We start from the raw sequence: 27,605 nt of genomic DNA, 5'->3' as shown, positions 1-27,605 counted from the left end.
GTATGGTTAGTTGGATTCAGGAGAAGGATTAGCCAAGGAATGAACTGGAGTGGCACTTCTCGAAAGCTGGCAGCGTTGGCTTGTAAAGTTGTGGTTCGGCCCCATTGGTAAGGAGGCAAGGACAGGACCAAGCAGGGTGGAAGCTGCATCCTGTGAGGATCTTCGAGGAACAATAGCATCTTTCATACTTCATGGCTATAAAATGCATGAATCAACTCACCTGAGGCAGGAGAAGTCTGGAGCAGCTGACATCAGCCACAGGAGCCGAGTCGTTCATTCTTTCAGGGTTAGGACATTTCCCGACCGACCCAGTCTGCACTCCAGAGGTGTCTCCCTCTCTCTCTGCCTAGACAAGCTGGGGACAGATGTTTCATACATTTCTTTCCCACCCTGTGGGAGCCCAGTGAGAAGCCAAGATGGATGCTCTCATTGCTGGACATGGCACTGGCCAAGAGGCGTTGTGTTGCACCCTTTGGTAGCATCCTCACCTGGGTGCACAAGGTACCCTGCACTGCACAAGGTGTCAAGGGCAGTCCTGCCCTGTGTGGCATGGGGACAGCCCTGCTCCCCCTCCCAACGGACAGCTAGGGATCAGCGTGCAGGGCTTGGCTTTTTGAATGGTCCGTGTTGAAGTCCCCTGGTCATGTCTGAGAGGCTGCCTTTTTTGCCCCCAGAGTTTGTGTGGTTGGAATTTTGGTGCAAAAGGCCCCAGGGTGACCCAGCTGGGATGTAACCTATCCGCGAGAAAACCCCTTGGTACAAAATTCCCTGCCTCCCTGTGCTGCATGAGTCGGGGGTTGGGACACCAACAAAAGCCAGAGAGAAGCCAAGTTAAACACATGTAATCTTTGCTGTTTGCCACGGCACTCAGCCGGGTGTCAAAGACTCATATTAATAGGATTATTCTCTTGTCAGATGGAAGCTGGAGATAGTTGTCCCAGATGTGCACGCCTGGTTTGAAGGCCTGATTATCTTGTTGGTGTCAGTTCTTGGCCTCTTATCAAAGGGACTTTTGCGCTCATCAGCTTCCAGCTCTTCACTTGCAGCTCTGCGAGGAGGAGGAGTACACTTAAACAATTTCCAGCTAGTAAGCCGACGTTTGTAATTTTTTTCCTGCAGGGCAGTAGTGTCAAGAAGAACAGGCTTCCGAGCTTGTCAGGTAGAGGCTTCTCATGGTTGAGGACGATAGATGAGGGCAGAGCTGCCATGCCGCAGCGGGAGGGTTACAGTGTGCCTTATTGCTGAGCATGAGGCACCTGTTGGAGCCTTTTGAGTAGCTGAGATTTGTTAAAGGCAAAAGATCATGTCTTCACTCTGCTGACTGTGGGGTGTATCTGCTCAAGAAACAGCAAAATATTGTGGTGCATCATTTTAAAAGACCCTTCACTGGTAAAATGCAGCTTAAAATCTGAAAGTGTTACTAGGTGGCTTGAGAGGTGACCTTAGAGAGGATTCAGTAGTCGCGTAAATATTCACTTTTTTAAAAATCATCGATTTTTTCACTTTTATCAATATATCAAGGAGATTAACTAGGAAGTCTGGTGTTTCTGGATTCATCTATGTGAACCACTTAGTATCTTTTTGTAATGAAGGTATCAAGAAGAGAAACCAACTGTTTCATACTTCTAAAATCCTCAAACATCATTTGGTGCCTGTCACGGTGTCACCAGGCTAAATATAGGCGTACATCCTGCGGAAATCAGCCAGAATATAATAAATACAGGAGCTTCAGTCTCTGTCATTGACTGGAAGGGAAAGCTTGTCCTTTCCCAAGGCACACTGATGAGGTGGTGTTTAATTGAGCTGAACAAACTGGCACTTGGGGGGTGGGGGTGGGGGCGAGGTGGTGCCGCATGGCATGGGGGAAGCTGCTGGAGGAAGAGCAGCACTGGTCTGTGGGTGCCTGGGTTGGCTGTGAAACCTGCAGTCAGCAAGGAGTCCCAGTTTGAATCGTTGAATGTGCGTTCTCCAGATAACTTCATGAAGTGCCGAGAGCCAAGCCCACACACGGCACCACAACCAGCAGCAAGAGAGAAATTAAATCAGAGGAGGTGACAATTAAATTAAATGGATGTAGTACTCCCAGTTAGGTTGGCACGTGCAGCAATTGCGAACTCAAGGTATTGTGGCCATCTCTTGAGTCCAGGTGGGCTGGAAATTACTTCTGTGATCCAAACAAAAATGCTAAAGATACTCGTCTTTTATCATGTATCATTAAAATCGGTAACATAAGAAAAGTGCAACCAGTGAAGTTTGTGTGGGGTTAAATTAGCTTGTGTCATGTTTGAATCATGGAGATCATAGCATCACTAGAATTACAGAGTTTTCTTGTTGCATTTGGCAAATCACGTTTAAATATGCTGGCTGCTGTGTTCATAGCTAGCACTAAACTACCACATTGTTGCATCACCAGCTAGTTTTTGCTTTAATTTGTAAGAACTCTCAAGCCTCTTTTCTTGTAAATATATTCTACTATTTCTGTATCACAGAACTCTTCTAGCAGAAGGTATTGTTGTTACCTTGTGTGAAAGCATATAGTGTGTTAAAATGTCCTACCTCTTTACATGGTGTGAAAAGCCAAGCAAGTTTATATTGTGCTGTGATCTCTTCCTGATGCCCAGCTTCAGTTTCTTCTTACAGCTGCTTTGGGGTTTGTCCCACTTACTCACTCCCATAATGTTTCACCTCCTCATTCTTCTGCCTTATCTTGTGTTTTTTTGTTACCACCCACCTCTATTTTTATTCTCCCTCTCCACTGCAGGTCCAAGAATCGATGTTTTCTGTTCAGTGATGTTGCCTAGGTCACAAATGGCAACATTTATTAACATTTTTACCATAGCTTGCTTCTTTCCCATACTTCTCTACATTGTGTGTGTCTACATTATTGTAGCTGTGACTGATAACTTATGTTTCACTCTTCTAATTAGTATTTTGACTTTGAGGGTTTCTTTAAGCCATAAAAAGCGCGAACCCGAGTTGGATTTGCAGTCATATATTCAGCCATTCCCCCCGGGCCTGCAGAAACCCCAGATTACACAGACTTGGGAGGTACAGCTGTGTTGGGAAGATGTTTACATACTGCGGGCTGTCAGCAGCAAACACCAGCCGTCAGCGTACAATGTGTGGCTTAGCTTCTGGTAGCGTGTATTGCGGTGTACAATTGAGGAGTGGGAATGCGTATTTAAGAAGTAAGAAAAATAATTGATTTATCTTTTCTTTTATGCTCTAAACTGCAGCCACTGATGAGACCTGTAAGCCAAGTACCTCCCCTGTTTTTTTGTACTTATCTTGAAGCTCTTCTGAATTGTCAGCTGTGAACACAGGGAGGTTAGCACCCTCTTTGCTTAAGACCATTTAATCTTAGTACTAACCTTTCATCACAGAAAGTACCCGTGAGCCCGGCCAATGCAGGTCTGTTTCTGCAGCACTCCTGCACCCTTCGGCCGCTGTGCAGTGTCTCTGCAGTGGGTACCGGAGCAGTCTTGGAGAGGGCAGCCCCTTGGCTTTTCCGGCATGATCCTATTAAACACTGACTTGCTTGCTGCTTATCTCACTAGTTTTCACCTGAAAATACCAACTCAGAAAATTCCACTGTACTCCTGAGGTGATCTTCCCTCTGTATGCTTATTATATGAATCCCACCCTAGCTCCCAGAAGGCAACATCACATCCCGTTTTCTTTGTTACAGTCCACAGGTCTGGCTTTTCACCATGAAGCTACCAGTCACAGTCACTTACTTCATCTGTCTCCTTGCTTTGTCTCATGTTTGCTTCTTGGCTGTGAGTTTGGAGAGTTTTGCGTACATGTGTCCTTTTTCACACGTTGGTCTCTGTGGGAGCTGCAGCTCAGTCAATCTGAGCAGACCCTAAGCCCACACAGTAAATTCTCCACAAACCTGGGACCACAGATCCTTTTCTGCAGAGATGCCCCTGCTCTGTTACTGTTATCTTCTTGTGTGTTAGCAGCCTGCTGAGACCCAGAGCAAGACGTACAAACACAGAAGAGACATCCGTCCCTTGATGCTGAGGAAAGAGATGGTAAAAATTTGTCAGGCTCACCCAGGGTGAGGGGTGGTGGAAGGGCGAGGCAGCAGTCAGCCGTGTACATTTACATCTACATTTGCAGTTGGGATCCTTCCTTATCCACATTAGCCATCAGTGACTGAAGCCACTTGCACCTGCTCTCACCTGCCATCACAGGCAGGTAGCTTCCCATAGGTGCCTCAGAAGACAGATGTTTACCGTGAGAGTAGGAGGGAGGGCTTTGTGGCCACTCTGGGAGGTGGAGGAAGGGGCAGACTCATGAGAGGAGGGGAGACACAGGGGAAGTCCGATACTGGGAGATGGAGCCCTGCCATGCTGGCAGAGCAGAGGGTAAGTGGCAACACATCATGAGTAGAGGCAGTAGGGTGGCCATAATGGTGTGGAAATCTCAATGCGCTTTGTGTACAGCGAAACATCAACTCTCCCACACGGTTCCCCAGCTCATGAGGATCATATGAGCCACTACACTACTGCTTTGAGGACTAAATTTGCCTTTGTTAGTGTGCCAGTTCTCCTTTCTTTTCCATCTCCTTTGAGCTGTTGTAGGGAGGACTTCTTACAGTTCCCAGTTGGCTTTGCAAGCTCTGCAGGTCTCTCTGCATCTGCTCCGACAGAAGCATCTGCTCCAGACAAGGGCTGACAGGACCTGAGCCCACGCTGATAGCCCTGAACAAAAAATAGTATGTAGTTACCCTTGAAAGGTTAATTTTCATATTTGCCTTTGTGGTTTTGCCCTGCTTGTGCTTCTCTGCTCCGCTTCTTTCCTGACTGTTGTCAGTCAGCATTTGAAGTAGTTTCCTCCCGTATTAGTAGATGTTTTGTGATGGTTGGGGATCCAAAACTGGGTCCTGTTCACCTCCCCAAACGTGCATCTGCCTCCTTGCCCTCCTTTGCGAATCTAGCAGCTGAGTAGAGAGGGATTAACCTCTCTAGACAGGGCTTTTAGAAACAGACTTTAATTAAAGGTACGGGATGGAGCTCAGCGATCACCTCTGATTACTGGTGCAAATGCTTTAAGAAGAGAAATTAGAGCAATGGCGTATTAAGAGGTGGGTTCTCAGGTCTTAGTATCTCAAGCAGTTCAGTCTTTTTAAAGTGATTTGGCCAGATTCTGCCTTCTGGTACCAGTGTGCAAAGCTAAAGTATCTCCAGCACACCAAAGATGTTGCAGAGCAGAGTGGTTGGAGTGCTGCTTTGGGTAGAGACTCTTTTGAGTTCAGTGCTGCTGAGTGCATTACTCTCTGCTCAGAGATGAGAGAGGGAAGCGCCACATTTATTTTATAGTGATAAGTGGTAACAGAGAACTTTTTTATTTTTTGACCTCGTTGTCATGTTATTTCTTACTGCATTACTCAGCTTCTGCTCGTAACTTGGGATTACTGCTTGGTATTTTCTACGAGGGTGTAATTATTCAAATCCCACCACTTGCACAGCATGCAGCAAGTGAGATCAGTACTTTTAAAGTAATTACAGGTTAAAACAGTTGTGTAAGAGAGGTGCAAGGTGCACTCAGAGACCTAAGGACCTCCTCTGTATTTCTGCGGTCTCAAAAGCATCCTGTACTTCTCAGACAACTCAGTCAGTAAAATGCCGCAGGCGCTAAATGGTGCTGTATGTTAACAAATTGCAATATCCTATCCATTGGCCTTAAGTAGTACTTGGATATGAGTCGTGGACCTTTACAAAAAAACCCCAAAGTTATGAGTGTGGGTGTAAGGAAAAAAAGGTGTATTAGGTCGGTAATATTAAAGTGTCTCCTCTTTTTGGATGCCGACTTAACTTTAACCACCTGTTACAGCATTTTCTGAAGCCTTGGGTTACTGATGTAGAAATGACATGCGGGACATGTCTTGAGCCAGCTGAGAAAGCGAGTTGAGAGAAGTCATTTTACAGAGCTTGAGCTGTTTTGAAGAGCATGGGAGCCTGGTATTACAGCACAGTTTCCTGTTCACAAGAGCCTCTTTCAAAGAGAAATGTGAAGGGATTTAGCCATTAAACACAGAGCCGGCAGCAGTCCTGGAGTGAGAACATGGAGTTGGATTTCCCTAAGAGGAGACTGGAGTGTCTTCTTTGCCAAACAGGTCTCTGAAAAAGAGGCCAAAACAAATTGGTAATTTTTTCAGGGCTAGAATATTTTATTTTGAGCTCGAATGTTCTTTGAAATGTTACTGCTTTTTAACTTATAATTATACATCCATCCTTTACGTACATCCATCCATCTTGAAATGTAATGTTACTGCTTTTCTTTACTTCTAGTTATACATCCATCCTTAATTAGAAGGGTGTTTCTTTTAGTGAAACTGAAGCAGAAGATACGTTTGGCAACTGGAGAAGCACTTTTAAATTTTACTGTAGTGAAATTAGAGTAAGTTAGAGGTTATGAAAGCTCGAGTCTGGCTAAGCACACCCCACCCCGCAGGCTTCACGTCTGTGAACAGTTCCCCCCTGCTGAAGTGCACCGTCAGAGTTTGCTTCTGCTTCGCTGCTCAGCGTAGCTCAGCCACGTGAACGGTCCTGCCGCACCTCAGCCTCCTGGTAGCTAGAAATGCAGCAGTTTGTTCTAGCTGGGAAGGCAGAAAGGAGGAAAAAAAAAAAAAAAAAAAGAGTAAAAGCCAGTTTCTCCTGGGCGGTTCTCTGCTCTTCTGGGCATGTTGGAGGAAGAGCCACATCCACCTCTCCTTAGCAGCCGTGGGAGTCAGCTGGAACAGGGACAGCCTGCACTGGAGGTCAAGAGCAGGGACTCTGTACGGTCATCCTTACCAGTACAGGATTCTGAGTTATATATAGACATCAAAAAAAGTATGTATATGGGGTGGTAGAAATTACCTAAGTCATTCCCAGTGGTGAACGTCTTACTGGAATTCATATGGTTCTGTTAATTTATATTAGATTCAGTGACATGATATTGGAAGATTTCTGGTAGAGATGTTTTTTCTCTACTTGACACTTTCTGCAGACATTGCAGTCAGCTGTCCTGATACGTCCGTGCGCGTCTTGCTCTGTGTTTATTTCACATGCATGATGTCTGTGTGACGAATTGTGGAGCCGGGTTCGGTGACAGCCAGGTATCACCGCTGGCCGCCGTGCTGCCCCAGCCTTCCTGCCTGTGCTGCCTCTGCCCTGGAGCATGCCAAAGCCCTCTCCCTTCCTGGCACATGTTTATGGGAATTTTGCTGTCCTTTCCACTAGCATTGGCCCATGCTGAGCCACTGCTGCCTGTGCTGCTCAGGGACCCCAGCAGCCCTATAAACCTGTCCTGATCCGGATTGCAGCTGCTTTGCCTTTCTCCCAGTTGCCAGCTGTCACGTCCAGGGAGGAATACTTCTTTCCATGCAACTACTGAACCTTTGCTTCCCTTCCGCAAGAGTCCACCTGTGAGACATTCAAGGAAATTAATGCTTCAACCAGCCAGCGCTGTGAGGTCCTGCAGCTGTGGACCACCGTGGGCATGATTTGACTATCTCGGGAACCTACCTCAGAAATCAGTGGGCTTCTTGCAGGCTGGGAGGCAGAGAGGGGTTGCTGGTATGCCCTGTGGAGAGAAGGAACAATCTCCTCATGCAGGATGTTTGCAGGAGTTATAAACCCAGTGGAGTAACTGGGTGCCCTCTCAGCCTTTATTCATGAAGATGCTCCGCACTAGCCAAGTACAGAAATATCAGCCTAAATCTAAACAGAGCTAAAGAGGTTTTTGAAAACGGAGGAAAATTTAGAAAATACCTAAAATACACTTTTCTTCCAAGAGCCGTATCGCTGGATTGAGGCCATAACATAAGCCTAATTTTATCAGGAGAGAGAGAGAGAACAAGTGGCTGCACTCAAGGGAACGGTCCAGAGAACTGATGTCCTGTCCATACAGATGGCCTCAGAGCTCAGGTGGTAAGAAAGTGTGCTCGGGACACTAAAATAGCAAATCCTTTCTACTAATTAAACTTCAGCAATTATCTGAGCTCTTGGGAAATGACTCCACCGTATGAAGCATCCTGCAGGAATTCACATAAGCTCTTTGCAAAGAAAATCCTGATTTACAGACAACTGCTTTTCACAGTGTGTAGTACAAAATTTTAGAAAGGATTTTTAAATAAAATTAGTATTTATACTCGCTCAGCGACAATATTGATCCCATATAGCAGGCATGCAAGTGGCCGACATGGGAGTTTGGTATGTTTTACGGAAAGGTGACAGGAACTCTACTAATGCTTGGTGAAACCTCGCCCTTCTGACTCTGGTTTCTTGGGAAGCTGCACTGTCTTGGAGTCCTACCAAACTGCAGTCTGGGCACGCGGGCTGAATGCTTCATCTCCCACAGTCCTGTAATACTCGGGCTCTGCTGATATCAGTGGGATTATATGGCTAAGGATTCCTAGAATGAGGATTTTCATGTTTTCCCTGAATGATTTACATATTAAGGCTCAACATGAATGGTGGCTGTTTTTGAGGATGTTTTGCATAGGCTTAGTGTCTTGTATTTTTCCATAAAATGTAACTAAAACAATGAAATATAATGCCTTTAAAGATAATAGCAATCTACTCAATCTACGGCTACTATAATGAAGGGGAGATATATATTCATTAGTCTTTGTAGAAAATACAAACAGCCTTGAGAAAACTTGGTGTACAATGAAACTTTTTTCTGTGTGTGATTTATTCCAAGGGAATCAAAAAGTGCTTCTGCTATGGCAGCATTAAGGTCATCATATGTCCAGCTTTCACTGGATGTGTCCTCTTTACACCTGGAAATTTTGCTTCAGTTGAAAGAGAGGGCTTTGCTACTGGATGTTAGGATGTTCAGTGATCTGATACAAGCAATAGTTTCAATGAGACACCTGGAAATGTGGACAGATTTTCACTACACTGGTAGAACTTTGTGCTGCACGTGATGCAGGTGGCACAAGTGGTCATCCTGCCCTGCTCAGTGGTGGGCACATACCTGCTGGGTGTTGGCACTCTCCTGTAGTGAGCCTCTGCTTGCTGTTGGATACCCTGAGCTCACCAAATACCACTTCTCTGCATTGTCCACAGCCTTGGCAGAGTAGGAAGGAAGAGCCATCACCCAGAAGAGAAAGACAGAGTCACCTTACCCTTGGCCAGAAGCATGCGACTGCTGGGCAGAGTCTAGCCTGGCACGCTCCTGGTGATACCCAGCTGATGCTGTGGTAAGGTCAAGGATGTATTGAGAGCGTGGAGTTTTCCCTCAGTTGTCCAGTATAGCCAATTCCTTTAAAGAGAAGCTTTCGCTTATGGAAATTGTTGGATAGGCTTATATTAGTCCTGGAATGCAAAATATCTGTTTTACTCAAGATCTGTGTCTTACAAAGTGTCTAGTAGAAAATCTTATCTGATTCTAAAGAAGTGAATCATGTAGTTATGACTCCATTTCTACAGCTCAGCTGAATAGAAATCATTAGATAGGCATTTCAGATTACAGTATCATTTCTGAAGATCAGTGTAGTTTTTGCATTCCACCAGTGGCTCCGAGTCACTGGTGTTACCCACTTTAACCTGTCATAACTTGACCTGCCCTTTCTCTGCATCGGCTTACCAAGGTGACGTACAGCGATAGGAGCCAAGCTCTTGCGTTCTCCCGATTTTGTCTGTGGGGCTGCTTTTCTCTTTGGGAGAGTTTTGGAGAGAAAAATACCCACTGCAGGTTCAGGACTGCAGAAACGGGAAACAAGTGCTTTGTCCTTTTTGATTCTTGTCCAGCCTACTAGTTTTAATGGCAGGGATCCAAGAATAATCTTCTCAATTGACCATGCGGCCAAAAACATGATGATCTCATTGCCAGTGGCCAGCAACACGTAGATGGTTAGCTAATCAAAGGGGTTTTTTTGTTTCTTTCATTGAGTTTTTAAAAGATTGTGTGGGTTGTCTATCGACAGAAAGTCTGGACAAAGTACATAGCATTTTTTCTATAAATATTGCCAGTGCCTGGTGAGCCTTTCCCAAAACTACAGAAGTTTGGTAAGGGTGGTTTTTCCTGTTTATCTTTCTGTTCTTTTTTCCTTATTTTAATCACATGATGCAAGCAAATATTCTTTTATTTCAGTTTCTTATTTGCTTAAGTTTATTTCTTCAGATTTCTTATTTGCTTATTTGCTTCTTATTCTGCCTAACTCAGCAGACCTCGGTTAACAGAAAAGATAAGCACAACTGGTCAGTTGAAGATCTAGTAAGAAAAAAGAAAACCTATTCCCTTTGAAACAAAAAGTGGGGGGAAACATGATATTTTGTTGAAGAAAATATTTTCATTTGGGGGATTTCTAATGGAGTCAAGCTCATTGAAAATCTAAATTCTTCAGACTGGGAGATGGGTGTATTTTGTGTCAGATCCCAGCAGATGGACCGTAATGCTCCCCATCACTTCTCCCAGTTTTGATCTACTACTTACTAAAATCTTTTAAACATTAATTGAACTTGAGAGAGAAAGAGAGAAAAGAGGGAGTTATAAAGGCTCTGAAACATTTCCTTTAGGACATGCCTGTTACAGGTGGGACATCCATGCCCCAGTCATTGCTTCCATCAAGAAATTTGATCTGAACTGAAGCATCTTGTGAGCATTACCCTGCTTGTGTGAGCGCCTTGTGATCGAGCATGTTTGAATCTCCTGGGGCAGAAAGGAGTAGCTGAACCAACCCTTCCTATGCCTCGTGCATGTGGAAGCTGACACGTAGCCGTTACTGCTTTTCCTTCCCTGGATGGATAACCCTCTGTTTTTGTCTTGTATTAATTTGAAAATGGTCTCATTATGACTGAATCTACAGAAAACTGGACAAAAAAAAAAAAAAGTATGCCTAAGAACTCTTTCTGTTTCCCAAGCTGTGTTTCAGCAGGACATGAGCACAGTCACAACCTGTTGAGCTACTGACGCTGCATTTTTCTGGTGTTTTTCCTGTTTCAGGCAGCTGGGCAAATTTCTGTGTTGCGCAGTATATTAATAACTCTTTCAGCTGATACATAACTCTTTTGAAAGCTTGTCTGTAAACAGAAATGACATCAGAAAAATGTGACCGTCGTCTTTTTTCATTGTTCCCTCCTTTGTTTTCTAGTCAAGATAGCAGACCTGAACTCCATCCAGCAGGCAGTGTCCCCGTGGTTTCACTGTGGGTCACAGCAAGGAGCAGAGTGTATCTCCAGGCAAAAGGAACATGGGAATATGGAGACACTTAGAAAAATAAACCTGATGGGTTTTGGTTTATTTTGAAAGGATCCCTTTGAGGTTACTAATAGGCAGTAAAGGTGCAAACACTGAGGCAGAGAAGCTATTTGCTTATCACTGCTCCCAGTTTTGAAGCTCCCAGGCCCACACCCCAACTCTTCCCACCCTTTTTGCCATCCCCAAAGTAGCTTTCATCCACTCCTGCTTTAATACTGCAAAGAGAGATTTGAGCAGAGCCCTGGCTTGCCTGGGGAAGTTCTTGCTGTAATCAGACCAAGGGAGCAAAAATGTTTGCAGGGCATGTGTAGCTATGAGGAGAAGAGAGGCTTTATGACAACCCATCAGTTGCTCCCCTGGCAGTGCAGCAGGGCACCCCAAGCAGGGGCTTTCTCTTTTGATGTGGGGTTAGTGACATAAAAGCATGTCTTCAGGTAAACACGCTGCTGGTATCTTACTCAGTACAAAATACATCATTTACCTGAAGACCATGGCCTGAATGGAGATTAATGCTGGAGCATCCCACGACTGCAGTTTAGTTTGTCCAATACTTTCATGGATATTTAAGAAACCTGTTTTGACTTCTGTATACAGCTGATTACAACTGAGAAGGTAGAGATGCCCGTGAATAGCCCTTTGGCTGTGAGTGAGTAGGTGACTGTGCTCCCCAGGCCTGGGCTTCATGCACCCCAATGCTCCCTAGCATCTCTCCCTGCCCAGCAGTGCCCCGTCCAAGCCACCGTGGCCACCACTGCGGTGCACTGCGAGATGTGGCTGCAGGCAGTGTGAGCCTGCTGGGAAACTGTCTTTTAGCTATGGCCATCTAGCTGTGCATTTAATTAGAATTGAAATGTAAATGATATTAAAAACCCCTCTCTTTAAAGTTTAGAGAGGCTTAAAAATTATCGCAGTATTTAAGCAATTGTTTTGATTATATATGAAACAAGACCAAGCTTTGATGGGGGTTGGTAGAGCCCCCAGCAAGTCAGTCTGTGAATCTATCTGGTGTAGCGATCTGGAGTAGGGGTTTTCATCTGAACAGGTCTGATGAGTGCTGTAAACGCACTGTTTCATTGGACATTTGCATGAAATGGAAAGCCGCCTCGTCAGATGGAGTTGAAAAGCTGCCTGGCAGCTCTTGTGCCCATGGAGCAGCAGCGGGGTGGGCTCCTGGGCTGTGCACCCCCTCCAAGGGCTTGCGTGGCCAGGAGCGGAGCAGGGAGCGCGGCTGGTGATGGCAGGCAGCGAGCCGGCCGGAGCCGCGATGCTGCTGCAGGTTCAGCCCTGCTGCCGAGCGTGGCTGGGCAGAGGAGCCTTGCCCATCTTTGCTAACAAGGAAAACCAGCTGACATACAGGGAGATGTGCAGAGCCCAGGAAAGAAAGTCACTTTGCATTTTAGCTAGCAGGAAATTCTTGTTGGTAAAACAGCCTGGAAGTATCTGGTTGTTAGCATGCTCACCGTATCTTCCCACATATCTTACTTCCCCTCTAAGTATTCCTCATCCTTTCCACTCGTGCTTTCTGCTCAGGACAGGGACTTGTCTCCTTGACCGCCTTGTCGCTGCTGCGTGCCTGCCAGCTTCCCCTGCCTGCATCTTGTCCCCCACAGCAGTTATAATCCACGTTCACCAGGTACCTGAAGAGCAAGAGGTGATGCTGTGGGAGGGTGTTCAGGGAAGTTCGGTGTATTTTCCAGCTCGCTGCAGTCAGAATTCAGGAGTGCTTATTCCTGCCAGCAGATCCAACTTGCCATACTTCCCACCCTCTGGAAATATTCCTCCAGACTAGTGTTATCAAGCCAATTAACATTTCAAAATTCTCAGCTTGCAGGTACTGGTTTCAGAAAAACTAATGGCAATCTTGTACAATGTTGAGCAACCCAGTTGGCATCAATTTGTTCTTACTCCCCTCTTCAAGCAGCAAATCGAAATATATTGGTTTTTTTCTTTTCACTGTTATGTACAAAGTAAATAACCCTGAACAGCACAGGCTATATTAAAGATAGTGATGCCAAAATTAGTGTGGTTTTTTTCCCTCTTATACATGTTGGGAATTCACTATTGCTTTATGCACAGTTCCTCCTTTCACAGCTTGTATTTTTTTAAACTGTCTGATTTAGCTGGTGCTGCTATGGCTGCTGCAGAAGGGGACTGTGGAGTGAGAGGTGCTGTGAGTTGCAAGCCCCAAGTCCCACTGCCCACCTTCCCCAGGTGTCCGAGATATCCATCTCTGTCAGGATGAAGAGATGACTCATCTTGCAAAAAGAAGTTCATGAAAGTTTGTCTTGAAGTGTTTTTAAGAGTGTCTGCAGCCTGTGAGCGTTAGAGGTGGTTTTCCCTGGAAGTGTCTTCCTTCGCTTGCATCATTTTTCAAGCGTGGATGTGACTGACACTGCCTGGGGCAGTGCAGTAGCAGGGCACAAGCTGGCATAGCACAACCCAGGTACATACCCCGTGTCCTGGGTGGGCTGGGGCAGACTCCTTGGGTCCTCCGAGCTGCCACAGTGGCAGCAGGACGGTGCTGGAGGCAGCGTGGTTAATGCTGATCACTGGTGCAGTCACTCTGTGGGAGTGTGGACCATTGCCTGTCTTCTGGCAATCTTCCAGCCTTGGACTAGTTAATCCCAGATCCCTTTTTTTTTGCCCCTGAAGACATGCTTTACCCAGGACACCTCCCCTTGGTTTTAGCTCAGTCAGGGCTGAGCCCCCGTTGCCGGTGTGCTTGCATACGCCACATGGCTCAGCCGCCTGCTGGTTTACCTCACCCTGTGATCTAACACCCCCCCATAACACCAGGTGACATGTCTTCCTCTTCCCCCTTCCTGTGATTCTTCTGAACCCTTTTCTCTTCAGAGGATGCCAGGGAACACTGGCCAGTGTTTTCAAAACCGAGCATCTGCAGAAGGGGAGCTGCAGCTGCTTACCGTTCCTGGAAGTTCAGAGATGTCTAGGTATGGATTCAGACACCTGATTTTAGGAAAACCCGTACAACCTTTACCACTCATGCTGTGCAGTCCACGTTGCATATTTCTACAGTCTGCATGCTTGCCCTGCTCATCCCTTGGCTTTTTGCTTTCTGCTCTTGCTGTCTTAACTTTCAGCCCTGAGCCTTTTCCTGAGCAGACCGTTGCTTTTGTTTGGGGCTGCCGGGTCGGGAGTGAAGCTCAGTGTGAGTGCACTGGCAAGGACCCAGGGAATTCGTCTCTAGGCCCAGTTTTGGCTGGCAGTGAAGCCCACTGAAGTCAATGGGAATCTTCCTGTTGACATAATGGGCTTTGGAGCAGACCTGGGCTTCAACGTTCCTCAGAGGAGTGCTTCCAATGTGAACCTTTGGCACTGAATAATAGCCAATTATTTTTATATATCCTTTCCAAAGTGCACAACTTGTGTTGGCAGTCAGTGCTCCTATATGTGTGGAGCTGAGACTGGCAGCCTGAAACAAAGGGAAAGTTGCAATAACATAAGCATCATGTGGCCGAGGGTAATGATTTCCATGTTGTTTCATCCGGCTTGATGTAACGAAGGAATTGCTCACAAGGGGCATTTCTGATCCCAAGGAAAGGGAGGCTTTGACAGAATCCAATAGTGCCTGTCTAACAAACGATACACTGTTACACACAATGCCTTTATGTTTTCCTAAAGGGAAACGATAGAGTGTATTTCTCAGGGATGTTACTTTTCTGTTATTGCACCATTTAATACCACTTTTCTCTAGCAAAAGAGACATTGGTAGTTTCATCTGTTCCTACCACAAAACAGGGACTGCATAGGGATGCACAGGGGACACTTGCTACTGTCCATCGCTCTGGACTTTCTGAGAGCTAAGGCAAATACCAGCCCTCACATCCTTTGCCGAGGTGCCCTGAAAGCACGCTCGAACTGGGGTCATTGCACAGTTTCTGTCCTGAAACACTTCTGCAGTGAGGCTACTCGCTAAGTAGCACCTACGGTAGGGTCTCTATAAATTCACAATTACACCTATTTTCATTTTCCTTTCTGGTAATGTTTTCTGCTTTTGGCAAAGCATCTTACGTAGGTTCCCACCTGCCATTTTTCTGCACAGATTACTTTTTTTTTTTTTTTTTTTTTGGGGGGGGGTGGGGTGTAATTTTCTCTGCACAATAAGTTCCTGAGCTTCTCCATAATGTAGAAAATATTTTAGGGAGTTTGTCTTATGAGTGCTCATAGACTTATTTCTAATCACAGAAGTGATGCTTTGTAGTGCTTACAGCAGGGTTTGGAAGGGCTGATATTGATACACTGGTATTTTATGCATTTTGGATCTGTATGCATGGTGGTGGAAGCACAATGCAAGGAAAGGGACTCAGTCCTGTGACACTTGCAGACTTTCTGAGGCGAACTGAAGCTTAGCGCAGGACTATGCATCTCACTTTTATGGACATCTGCTGATTTTTTACTGCTGTTTGCTCAGCAGGAATTGTGGTTTGGGTTCCCACTCTGCTCAGGCAGCCAAGTATTGCCTGCGGTCTCTGTTTCTGTGAGCTGGTGCTACTTACGTGCTACTGCTGCCCAAGCAGTGGGGAGGACGCTAAAAGTACGGCCTCCTCATCAGTAATTCAAGGCTTAGTACTGGACTAAGTGTGTATTAATTCTCATATGTAAAGACATGGCTGGAAGCAATGGGGGATGGAGGTCTGAGCATTCCAAGGCACGTTACCAAGCAATGGCTGCTACTCATGGGCATGCCTGCTACTTATGATCTGGGAAGAGCAAGAGGTTATTTGAACATATGGAGTGTCCTTATTCTGTGTTTTGCTAGCCAAGGAGTTTGCATGACTGTCGTAAACTGTGATATTTGTTATTTCCAGATGCGTTACAAGGCAGCATTAGAATAGCTTTGGGTTGAGATATTTATGAAAGAAAGCTCTGATGCTAAAGTATTTATATAAAATATGCAGCTTTCATAATTAGCCTAAGACTTTTGTATGTAATAAGCCAAAAAAGTGTTAATTATTTTATTTCTGCCAACCTTAAAAACAAACAAAAGAACCTTTCTGGCCAGGTGCTGCCATTGCCAAATACGCATTTCATTTAAACTTTGCTGTGTTTACTTTTCTAGATAATAAAATTCTTTCCTTTATGGACTGCCAGAAGATGGAAAGCTGAGATTACAGTCTCATATTTGATTAGGTTTGTCATAAAGGTAATCATGAAACAATGACTAAATAATCAATTTTTTCTTATTAATGTATTTTAGAGAGGTTCAAGCTTTTGTCAGCCTTCCTGTCTTCTCTTTTCTTTGTAAAGGGTCAGGGTATATGGTTGCTATTAAATCTTTTCGTTAGTTTGATTGAGGATGAAGATGAGTAGTTCTGTTTTTAAGGACCCTGTTTAGCAATGACAATGGTACAAAAGACAACAGTCTGGTTTGCTTTCCACCTTCTAGAGATACCTCTTGTAGAAAGTATACATAAAACAATATTGCTAGGATATAAAAACATTGTGCAGGGACTGCATTTGCAACAAACACCTTCTCCTGTGCAGCCACCTGGCTGTCCAGAATCCTCTTTGTCCATTCACTGATGTGTGAGATGCTGAGAGTCTTTATTTTAATTTTTTACCTTGTTTTTTTATAAATAGGGCTGCAACATCTTTTAAAAGATTCATTAGGGATATTTATGTTCCCTTCATTACCCCAGTATCTCAGCATTTCATCATCTGCACCCACTACTTCACAGTGTACATCTAAGTGCCATTATCCCCATTTTGCAGAAGAGAAACTCAAGGACAGAGTGGCAGAAGCCATTGGTACAAGGGTTTTAGGAGCCAAGTCCACAAAAGGATGAGTCAAATCCTGTCTTTGTCCTTGGTCTGTCCTGAGTTTCCCTTTTCTCAGGCTATCCGAGTGGCAGTGGCTTGAGCTGCTACAATCCAGGCTGTCTGCTCAAGCGACTCTTAGCAAATTGCCTATGCGTCCCATCTGCCAGCATGGCCTGCGTGTGTTTAGAGCCCCTTCAGAAAGACTCGGGCATCCAGACGGTTTGCTGAAGCCAAGCAGATGATGGCTGTGAGAACCAGTGACAGCTAAGCCTTGCATATGTGCATGTATTCATCTGTGTGAAGATCTCCTCCAAAGAGTAAAGTGCAGCCAGAGTTTCTCCTGTGCAGCATCACTTGAAGGGTGTTTCACACCCCTGACTGAAGCCATCTTGTGTCTGCCAAAACATGATGGGACTTTTTATAGCCCTATTATAAGACCTTTGAAAAATCAGGTCGTTAAGAGCCTTTTTAGCAAAATTAACAGACTGGTTGTGTATGTATATCGGATAGCTGCATATGGTAAGCATGTCAGACAGTGAAAGGCCATAAAGTATTATCACTCTATAAAATAATACTTCCTAATATTATTTTTCTGACATTTCTGGCAGTAAACATTTGAAACTTTCATGGAGTATTACACTTGTGAATCTCAAAACATATACACTATTGTGTATTTAGTATTAATTCAATTCCCATTAAAGATGAGGACAGAATTTCCACCTTCTTTATTGCACTTGTTCCAGCCCTCAAAGTGAATGTTGTCTGTTGAAAGTAGAATAGATACTAATTCGGTCCCATAAAACCACAGATTGTTTCCACTTTCCACGAATTTCTGAATGAATAGCTGATCAGATCCCATGATGCTACTCTAGACTTGCTGGTGATATGAAAGAGGCGCTTGTCCAGCCGGCTGTATAGCTGTGCCGCTCTTTTGTCGCCTATAGTACACATGCTCAGCTCCTTTTTACTCTCTTTTTATTTTAACGCTCTGCAACAGGGCTGCATAAAGCTGAATTGGCTTTTAAAACACGACTTTATTTTGCAGCTATATGTCTGTGTCCGGTTTTCTTTTGTGCTGCCTGCGGAACAAGGAGGCTGTGTGGTATCTGACACCGGGCTTTTTCCAGTGATTTATTAACTGTGTCAGAATAGCTGTTGTGAATGCTGGGAAGCTCTTGCGTATTGTGACAGTTGATATTGATTATGACAGTTTGTAGACTCCAGTGCGTTGTCAGACAGTGGATCGTATTTTGTCTTCTTACTATACATACCATGGGCTATAGATCATAGTGTTTTCTTAAGAAAAGGACTCATTGTCAGGCTTTCTCGCTGGTATGAGAGAACTTCTGTAGTGTATTGTGCAACAAATAGCAAAATAGTTCAGGCACCCTATGGGACAGGCAGGCAAATGTCAATTGCTTTAGGGGAAAAAAAAAAAAAAGTGAATAGTTTGTTCTGCTTCTGGCCTTTCAGGGGAATGAGCTGTGCAGTTGACAGAAGTGGGTAAACTAGTCCGAGGAAGTCATTTATGAAAATACGGTGCATCCTGTATTGTCCGATGGCCAGAAATCCACAGGCCGTGGAGGAGGTTGCAGTGAGGATTTTGGCTACCAGTCGTTTTTAAAGGTTGCCTTGGGTCTTGATGGAGGCTGGAAATGCACATTTCTAGAATGAGTCTGGGGAAGAGGAGATAAAGATTTCTGCAAACTTGGGAGAAAGTGAAAGCTGGCATGTGAGCTTCTGTGAGGGGCACATCAAACAGATCACCTCAAATAATGACCTCTTCTGACTGTTTGGTTTTAGCTAGGCAGTAGGAAAATAACACACGGGAGAAAAGATTTTTCTGTTTGCCTAAAAGCTGCTTCAGTGTGGAAAAAAGTCAACAGCTGAGCTTTTACAGGCAACCTGATCAGGAGGAGGGAGTCAAGAGCCATTCGATTAGTTATGCTGCCATAATTTACTGTATTGCTACTATATTATTGGAGGAAAAATCTTCCAACAATACATTTCTTTTTAAAACAAAACAGTACTTGTGGTGTAGTGGTGACAGTGAAAAGGACAGGAGCCATTTCTGATTTTTCTCTTCTTGAAAGATCTTTTTTAAGAGACCATAATGGGTCATAAACTTACACTCTGAGATAATAAACCTTAGGAAAATGACCATTAGCAATTGGTGCTCTCAGAATTTTGATCTCACACTGGGTTTAGATTGATTCGAATGTAGTTTCTGCCACAATTTTACATTGAAGTGATTCAAAATCCATTTCCACACATACCTTATATGGCTTAACCGATATAAATGTAATAGCAGGTTACTTGTGAAATTATTATTTCTGGGATCCTTTGAGCCAAGACTATGTCACTGAGCTGGGACCTAGTGGAACTGGCCACTCAAACCAGTTCTTTCCTCTCATGACATGAACTCACCCCCATTTCTGGTTGTTTTTTACACTATGAGATCTAAGAAGGAACGTTTCCTATCAGAAGCCGATTTTGATCTCTCCTGGGATTTCTAGATGCTGCTCTAATACTAACCATATTTTCTGTAATGCGATCTGTATTTTAATGAGTCCTTAATGTTAGCAAGGAGACAGAATTAAACTAAGTGGTTTGGTTTCAGTGATGATGCAACATCCCATTCCATGCTCCCATTGAATTTGGCTTAATTATAGTACTCACTGTCATAATTATATTTCGTAATGATAGAATGTTCTAGAATTTGTACATTCACAGCGCTACTGTAAGCCTCAGGGTGTACTGAGATTTTACAGTGGTATCTCTCAATCCACTGTCAGGAATTACTGCTATACATTTATGGGTTTTATTGCAGAACATCCCCAGCAATATCAGAAATGCTTTGTAGTAAGGATAGTATGGAAGAGATTTTAAATGTCTGCTTTTCACTGCAGGTGTATTTTATATGATTATTTTTTTTCTAATTTTTGTAAAGCATTTTGAAGAAGTTAGGTGAGAAGAATAAAGAAGTTCAGGTGTTCAAATGTGAAGACTTGTTTCCTTAGGTGACTTAGTATCTAAAACTCTGGTCACACTTCTCTGTGCATAAATCCGGTTCCTTAAGCCTAAGACCACATCTGGAGAAGATAATTTTGGTGTTGTGCTGTGAAAAGCGACAGCTTCCCAGCACTGGTTGTAGACTAGCAGTGACTTGTATAAAGATCCATTCAGCGGCTATCGTGAGAGGCCCCCTGCCCTTGGTTTGCCTTTGGCCATCCTGGGACTCTCAGGTTGCCTGTTTCCTCACTAGCCCTTGCCAGTTGTTTGCCAGGGATGTTCTCCAGGTGTTCTGGACTCTTTGAGATGTCTCTGGTCCTTTGAGTTGCAATCCTTAAGGTATTTTCATTTTCCTGAGTAAAGGCATTGGTAGTCGCTGGAGAAGGTGGATATATTTCCCTCTCCCATCCCAGTGCCCTAAAATGCCTCACAGGTCCGTGAGGAGCCTCAGGAGCCTCCTTGTCCATAGGCAGAAGCCTGCTCTCTGACATCACTGTTATCTTTCTTCCCTTCAGATGGTGTCCACAGTGTCACGGCAGTCTGCACCCTGCGTGTCACCATCATCACGGATGACATGCTCACCAACAGCATCACGGTGCGGCTGGAGAACATGTCCCAGGAGAGGTTCCTTTCTCCCCTACTGTCCCTGTTTGTGGAGGGGGTGGCAACAGTGCTCTCCACTGCCAAGGATGGCATCTTTGTTTTCAACATCCAGAATGACACAGACGTCAGCTCCAATATCCTGAATGTGACCTTCTCAGCTTTGCTCCCTGGTGGTATTCGAAACAAGTTCTTCCCCTCTGAGGACCTGCAGGAGCAGATCTACCTCAACAGGACCCTGCTGACCATGATTTCCACACAGAGGGTGCTGCCCTTTGATGACAATATCTGTTTGCGTGAGCCCTGTGAGAACTACATGAAGTGCGTCTCCGTCCTGAAGTTTGACAGCTCGGCACCGTTCATCAGCTCCAACACCGTCCTGTTCCGCCCCATCCACCCCATCAACGGGTTGCGGTGCCGATGCCCCCCAGGCTTCACAGGCGACTACTGTGAGACAGAGATTGACCTCTGCTACTCCAACCCTTGTGGGAGCAATGGGCTATGTCGAAGCCGAGAAGGGGGCTACACTTGTGAATGCTACGAGGACTTCACTGGTATGTGTTTATCTTATCTTTGACCCATGATTTATATGTTAGACCATCAGCCAGGCCAGCTCTGTGTCAAGCTGAAATTGCTGACATTCTTAGTCAAAGGGAGAAAAACTCCTGGCGCTGCCTTCTAGCCAGGAGAAGGCTTGTGAGTGTCACACATCACTTAGGGTAAGTCCCATATCTCTGTGCATGCCTGGTGGTAGGAACCATGCCTTGCTCCAGGTCATGCAGGGGGCCCAACAGCTGCTGAAGTGATTTCCAGCGTGTGAATTTCTGTGCAGGATGCTTTATGCAAGTGTATTTCTTCTGTCTGGAAGGTAAAAAGTGGGACACAACCCCTGGTTCCTGCTTTTGCGTGTTAAAGCCTTCCTGGTCCCTTAGGAGTCCCCTCATGCCAGGGCATAAGTGGGGGTGCCCAGCCTCTGTAGGACATCATGAACCCTTGGTCGTCAGCCAGTGCTGAGCATGCAGATGGTTCACGGTCCCAGGAAACTGCACATTTATGGGAAAAATACACACTTATGGGAAATACTACAAGTCAGCTCCGGTTTGTAAATGTCCAGATAGACTCCAGAAGGGAGCTGCTTCCAGGCCTGTCTCCAGCAGCCTGCTGAGGAACGTACTTTGCCTCATCGTGGACATGACAGCTAATAAAGATCAAAGTTCTGCTTCTCAAATACTCCAGAGAAGTTACGAAAGAATATTAGCTGAATGCTTTCTGGTGCTTCAGTAAAGTCAGTGGGATTATTTATGTGTTTGAAATTGCACACGCATTTAAGCATTCTGCACTGACTTGCTGCTGGCTGTAATTTACGCTGACGGCTCAGCAATGTCTGCTGTGACCCCTGCAAATGAGGGGTGAAACAGAGGGGGCTCTTCCCTATGCTGCCTCTCACTACTGAAGTTATAAAAAATTCAAAACATAAATCATTTAAGTCTCCATGTGAAAAAAATCTGGATGATGTGTATGCCTACTGAGCTGGATCCAGCCCTCTAGGTGGAAGGGTTTTCCTTCCCTTTCTCTTTCTTTTGGCCCAGGGCTGTAATTAAAGATGTGGTGGTGGAACGAGCCAGGAGTCAGGGAGCAGGGACATGGCCGCAGCAGGTGAACTGGGCTTTTCCCAGCAGAGGGGACAGGAGATGCTCCCCAAGATCAGAGTGGGGCTTAGGGCAGCAGGACCTTCCTAAGGAGATGCAAACTCTTTGCCTGACTGGTGAAGCCCTGAATAGAGCTGTGAGATCATGGGGATATTTGGTCTTTGTTAAGGAGCAATTTTCCTGCCGGGCTTCTCATGAACGACTTCCACAGTGTAGTACATTATGAAGTCCATTATCCATTACACACGGCTAATGCAAAATACGTGCAGCACTGGGTATCACAAAATAGGTTTTATGACCAGTTAACTTCATTTAACATTTTATGTACTGTTACACTGTAAAGAGGAATGTCTAGAAGTAATAAGTTTCATTAAACAAAGATACGCATGTAAATAGAGTTAATTCATCCATGTCTTAGGTTTTTGAATGACATGCAGTCCTTCATCACATTTTGAGGGGGTTTTGCTAGAAATCTTCAGGGGAAAAAAGGCTAAATAAACTTTAAAAATTAAAGAGCATAATCTTATATTAATAATTGATAAACATATTTAATAATTAACGCTGTAGTCAGAAGAGACATGGTACATATTTTGAGGAGAGGCACCATATTATTCATACACAAAGAAGGATTTGATCTGTAACTGTATTTGCAGTTCATAATTTGAGTTAAAAATTAACTGTCCTGCTGCCAGGATATTAAAATAATCAGAAGTTAAGGAGTCAGTGCTGCTTATAGTCTTGCCATCTTTAGGTTTCAGAGTTAACTACACTTCAGTGAAATACTTTATTCTTCAGGACAGTTCAGGTCATGATTGCAGTCAGGTTGGCCAGGGGAAAACACACTCAGCCATGATCAAGAGGGCTCTGGAATTATCCTCTAAATTGATACAAATATTGAATATTTCTGTTTAATTGCTGAATGAATGCAGTAGGAATTTAGTATCTTCTCTGTGGTTGGTTGATGCTACATTAGTGCCTTTAGACTTCGTGTTACATGACAGTGTTTTTTCCATCAGACCTGAGACACCCACATATAGTGGTCATTAGTTGGTTGATTTTCATCCCCTTTACAGAACAAGGTAGAAAATGTTATCAACAAGTAATCTATTATCAGAAATATTCTATGAAGATGCATTATTGAATCTTGTTCCAGTCTCCTTTAAGAAATGTTATGTTACCTCTGATTTTTGTCCTTTCTTCAAATACATTCATATCCATTTGCATGTTCAGTTTATATCTATTAATCATAATACTGTGGTTTCCACTTGTATATATATATATTTATTGTTTACAAGTATCCAGATTTTATATCCATTTAATATTTAGACAGCATAGATTGGTTTCAATGGTAGCAGTGTGTATTGGCTCACAGCATGCAGCGATCGTAAATCAGAATGAGCAGAGAATTGCTAAGGCTGGAAGTCAGGAGGTTCTGGTATTAGTGAAATGTTACCACAGTATTAACTCAGTGTAGCAACATACCACTATGAATACTTACAAATATTTGAATTAACTGTAAAAGATGAAATATGAATGATAATAGTCAATGAAATGCAGCCTGCTCTGGGAGCTCTCATGTTTCCATTTCCCAATTAAGAGCCTACGTAGAAAAATAATTACAAGAAAATACTAAGATCTGTCATCTCTCTGGGGAGATATGCTGCAACTTGATGAGAAATCACTACACAATCATAACCCTGTACTGAATCTATGCAACTGGTCACCTGTTAAAAATACAGGGTTTATTTCCTGTAGAAGGTAATTACGTCCTATCTTAAATGGATGGAATTTCCTCCTGTTTTTCCACCCTGCTTTGAAGCCCTCCATTTGTTTGGATGTAATTGTTAGTCATTTATACATGATGAAAGTTTCTCTGTCTTCAGGAGTCTTCTGTTACGGGCACGAAGGTAAATTGAGCTCCTATAAGATATTTCTGAAACCTGATTACTGGCTAGTTTGGGGTGATTTGGAATTAGCTTCTCTTCCTGCGAAGTAAGGAGGTGCGTGAATGACGTAAGGAGGTGAGTGAAGGAGGACATATATTTTTAATCATGTTTTTTCAGAATAGTGACCCCTTTAACTCTTCTTTATGTACAAATTAGTGTAGAGAAGTGAACAATGTACACGCTAACAATCATGTCATTGACAGCAGGGAGCTGTGTGCCTGGCTAGAGGGTTAAAGGGTGGAGTTTAAGTTAAACAAACAAATTTAATGAACACTAGGAAAGGCTGTGTAATTTTTCCAGCTTTAATTTCATGGATCTTGGAGTGCTTCAGTAGTAGCTGAGATGAACTATGGGTGAAGGCTTGGACAGAGGTGGAATTGTCTGTACTTCCCAGGGGCAAACACCATGTTCGGAGGCATGGTTGCCACAGGGGTTCCCAAATGAGCTGCACTTCCAGCCCCATCCTGGTGCCTCCTATAGAGCATACCATTGCAGCCATGAGTCGCCACCTTTAAGGGTGTGAATTCCTACAATTTCTGCCCTGCCAGGAGTAGGTGCCTCCTGCCACTGCTGGGTCCTCCGGCAGCTCTCTACACAATTTTATGCCTGCTGTCCTTCTGCCTAGGAGCTGCTGTGACCATTCTCTTCTACGGTCGTGCTCCCAAGAAGTACAGTTTAATTGGCACAGAACAAAAGCCCTCCGATGAGGAAAAAAAAAAAAAAAGCAACCCACCCCTGTAATGTTCCCACAGTTCTCCTTAGCATATGGCGTTCTCTCTGCCTCCTTTGCTATGTAACCCCTGGCAAGGAGCAATTTCTAGAGAAAAAGATCGTCGGAGAATTTCCCATATCCTCTGCATCTCTGCTTGGATTTCACTTCAGAAAGGGGAGAAATCTTAAGTGGTTGTAAATCTTCTAGTAATCAAATACAGCAATTAGAGATCTTTTACATGTTATACTTTTTTTCCTCCTAATTTATTTTTGTGATACTGTATTGCCATGAGGAATCATGACATCTAATGTGGCCACTGTGAATTCTGATTTTGTGTCACGAGAAGGTAATTATAGCTCTTTCACAATGTCATGCCAGAAGTTCCTATTCATATTGTTTAGTAAGTTCTCAGCATTTGGCTTTTGCAAACGTAAAGCAGTAAAAGTAAACATGAAGATTTGCTTCTGTGTTATCTTTACTTATATCCATTCTTCAGATAGTGATTTCTCAGCTCAGTCTGATACCAGAGTTTCATTTTTCAGGCCAGAGAGGTTTATTTGGGAGAATTTCAGCTTTCAAGTAGCCAAATCTGGCAGCCAGGGTAGCCATAATGACTGTTTTATCTTGGGCGAGGGGGTCTGAAATTCCACTCTTGGTTACACTTACGCAGCTCCACTGGAGTGGTGGGGATCACGTGTGTCTAACAGCCGAATCTTGTACAGCAAATCTGAGTTCGGTTCATTCAGGTTCCTTACTGCATCTTTAACTCCTTGTTTACCTTATAAACCACCACGGTTTATTGACAGCAAGGCTGAAAAGATTATCCTCCCAGGGTTGTGGGGCTTTGCTACCACTTTCAAACAGCTGTGACCAAGTTTATCTTTAGTACAAAACACCAAATAAGAAATTCTGTCATTCCCAAACACTCCCATAAATTTAGGGACATTGTCCACAGTATGAGACAGCTTTGTGTGTCATCTCTGTGAGACCTTATTCATATGTTAAGGCAACGCAGTCAAGGTACTAAGATGTTTTGTATTGTTGCTGCTGTAACAATGTCCCTTCAAAGTTCTACTACTGGATTCCAGGTGCATTTATATAATAAAGAGATGAAAACAGCTTAGGCAAGGTCTAATACTGTAAAAAATAGTATATTCAGTTTCAAGAGTTTAAATATAATTACAGTTATTAGGGTGCTTGGTGTTCGACACTATTTAAAATTTTATTTGCACAGAATTTAAAGGCTGTACATTTTCCCATTTGCAAAAAGTTGTACCAATTTTTATGAAGTTTTTCTGCTGATTTTAGATGCAGGAAAAGTCGAGGAAGAGTGCTGACTATCAGCCTTTTAATAACTTCTGTTGTTTCTCAGTGCCTCAGAGGAAAGCATACTTGGTTGTGTGTCCTTGCAGTTTCTGTATGGCAATACTGTGAGAAAGCTTGTGTAGGGTGGTTGCACACTGGTCAAGGTCTGCATAATGCTGGCGGTCTAGACGTTTTTCTTCTTTTTCAGCAGTGCTATGCCATGCCATTGTTTCCATGTTTGTAGTGAAACTAGGTCTTCATAACTGCAACACAATTTCCCTTTGATTGCTGTGGGCCTGTCACTCTGCAGCTGAGATAACTTTTTCACATCTGATGGAGAGATTAATGATCATCCACTTATAAGATCTTTCTTTACAATTAGTACTCCTTAGTTTTGTTCTCAGCACAGATGTCCCAGCACAGTCTTTTCTATCAGTCTTCAACTTTCTCAGCCTCATCAGCATGGCATTTTTGTGGGGAAAGCCGTCTTCTGCTTTTACTGAATAAGCAGACATCACCACTGGTTTAGATGTAGCAAGCTGTGTCCCTGCAGCTGGCAGCAGTTGCATATAGAGGGGTACCTCTGTTTCCTCTCAGCCTGTGGCCCCTTTCAAGCCTCCAGGGCCTTGCAGCGCTGGGGTGGCTGGCAAGGGCCCCGTCAGCAGTCAGTGGATGGTCCAGAAGCAGACCTTAACTCCTCCAAACATTTTTCAGAGCATGACTGGTGCAAAAGCTGGAAAAGCCTGTCCATTTCTCTTTTTATGATCTTCACCACTCAGCTATGTACTGTGAGACATAGGGTCTCATAAATCTCACTCTCAGTGCTTTGAAGTTTCCCCATTGCATTTACTCATGCCAAAAAGCAATGAACCCCAGATGTCGTCTCATGAGCTGACTTAGTATCTAAATATATAAGGAACCCATAGAACCTATTCTTTGCAATTAGCCATGGATAGTAAGTCTTCCATTGGCTACTGGACAGTGTGCACCGCATTTGAAAAGCACAGCAGTCAGTTGTGCTATTTACTTTTCTTTCTCTCCTTTTAGCGTGATGTCCATTTTGTGTCATGAAATACTGAAAATAAGTATTAGTTTTGGACGTTCACATTAAGAAGTATCACCTGGCAAAATTCTTGGTGTTGGGTCTGTGTATATTGTCAGAGAACTATGACTTCAGATCATTACAAGCTGTAGCTATACAAAACACTTTTCATCTAGGGATGTCTATGGACCCTGCAAAAGTTATTAACAGCAAAGGAAACCTCTGAGACACCCCTTTGAGCAAGAGGGTGCTGTCCCCCTCACCAAATGTATGGGAAGCTGAGGCACAGCATCTTTGTCTCTTCCAGGTCACATAAAAGCGGTTAGTGGCAAGTCCAGAGCAGCTGATGCAGCTCCCCT

The 27,605-nt window shown here is 44.0% G+C and overlaps 1 protein-coding gene across 6 annotated transcripts in view; it reads left to right on the top strand.

Moving 5' to 3' along the window:
- Positions 1 to 27,605, top strand: part of CELSR1 (cadherin EGF LAG seven-pass G-type receptor 1) — a 176,637-nt gene that overhangs the window by 49,614 nt on the left and 99,418 nt on the right. For all 6 annotated transcript variants that reach the window (XM_056339969.1, XM_056339968.1, XM_056339967.1 and 3 more), the window contains exon 2: positions 20,508 to 21,146. In XM_056339969.1, coding sequence (XP_056195944.1) covers positions 20,508 to 21,146 — 639 coding nt within the window. The remainder of the gene's footprint in view (positions 1 to 20,507; positions 21,147 to 27,605) is intronic.

The sequence above is a fragment of the Falco biarmicus genome, chromosome 5, assembly GCF_023638135.1.
Source record: "Falco biarmicus isolate bFalBia1 chromosome 5, bFalBia1.pri, whole genome shotgun sequence".
NCBI classification, from domain to species: Eukaryota; Metazoa; Chordata; class Aves; order Falconiformes; family Falconidae; genus Falco; species Falco biarmicus.
This window is presented reverse-complemented; position numbering and strand designations above follow the sequence as displayed.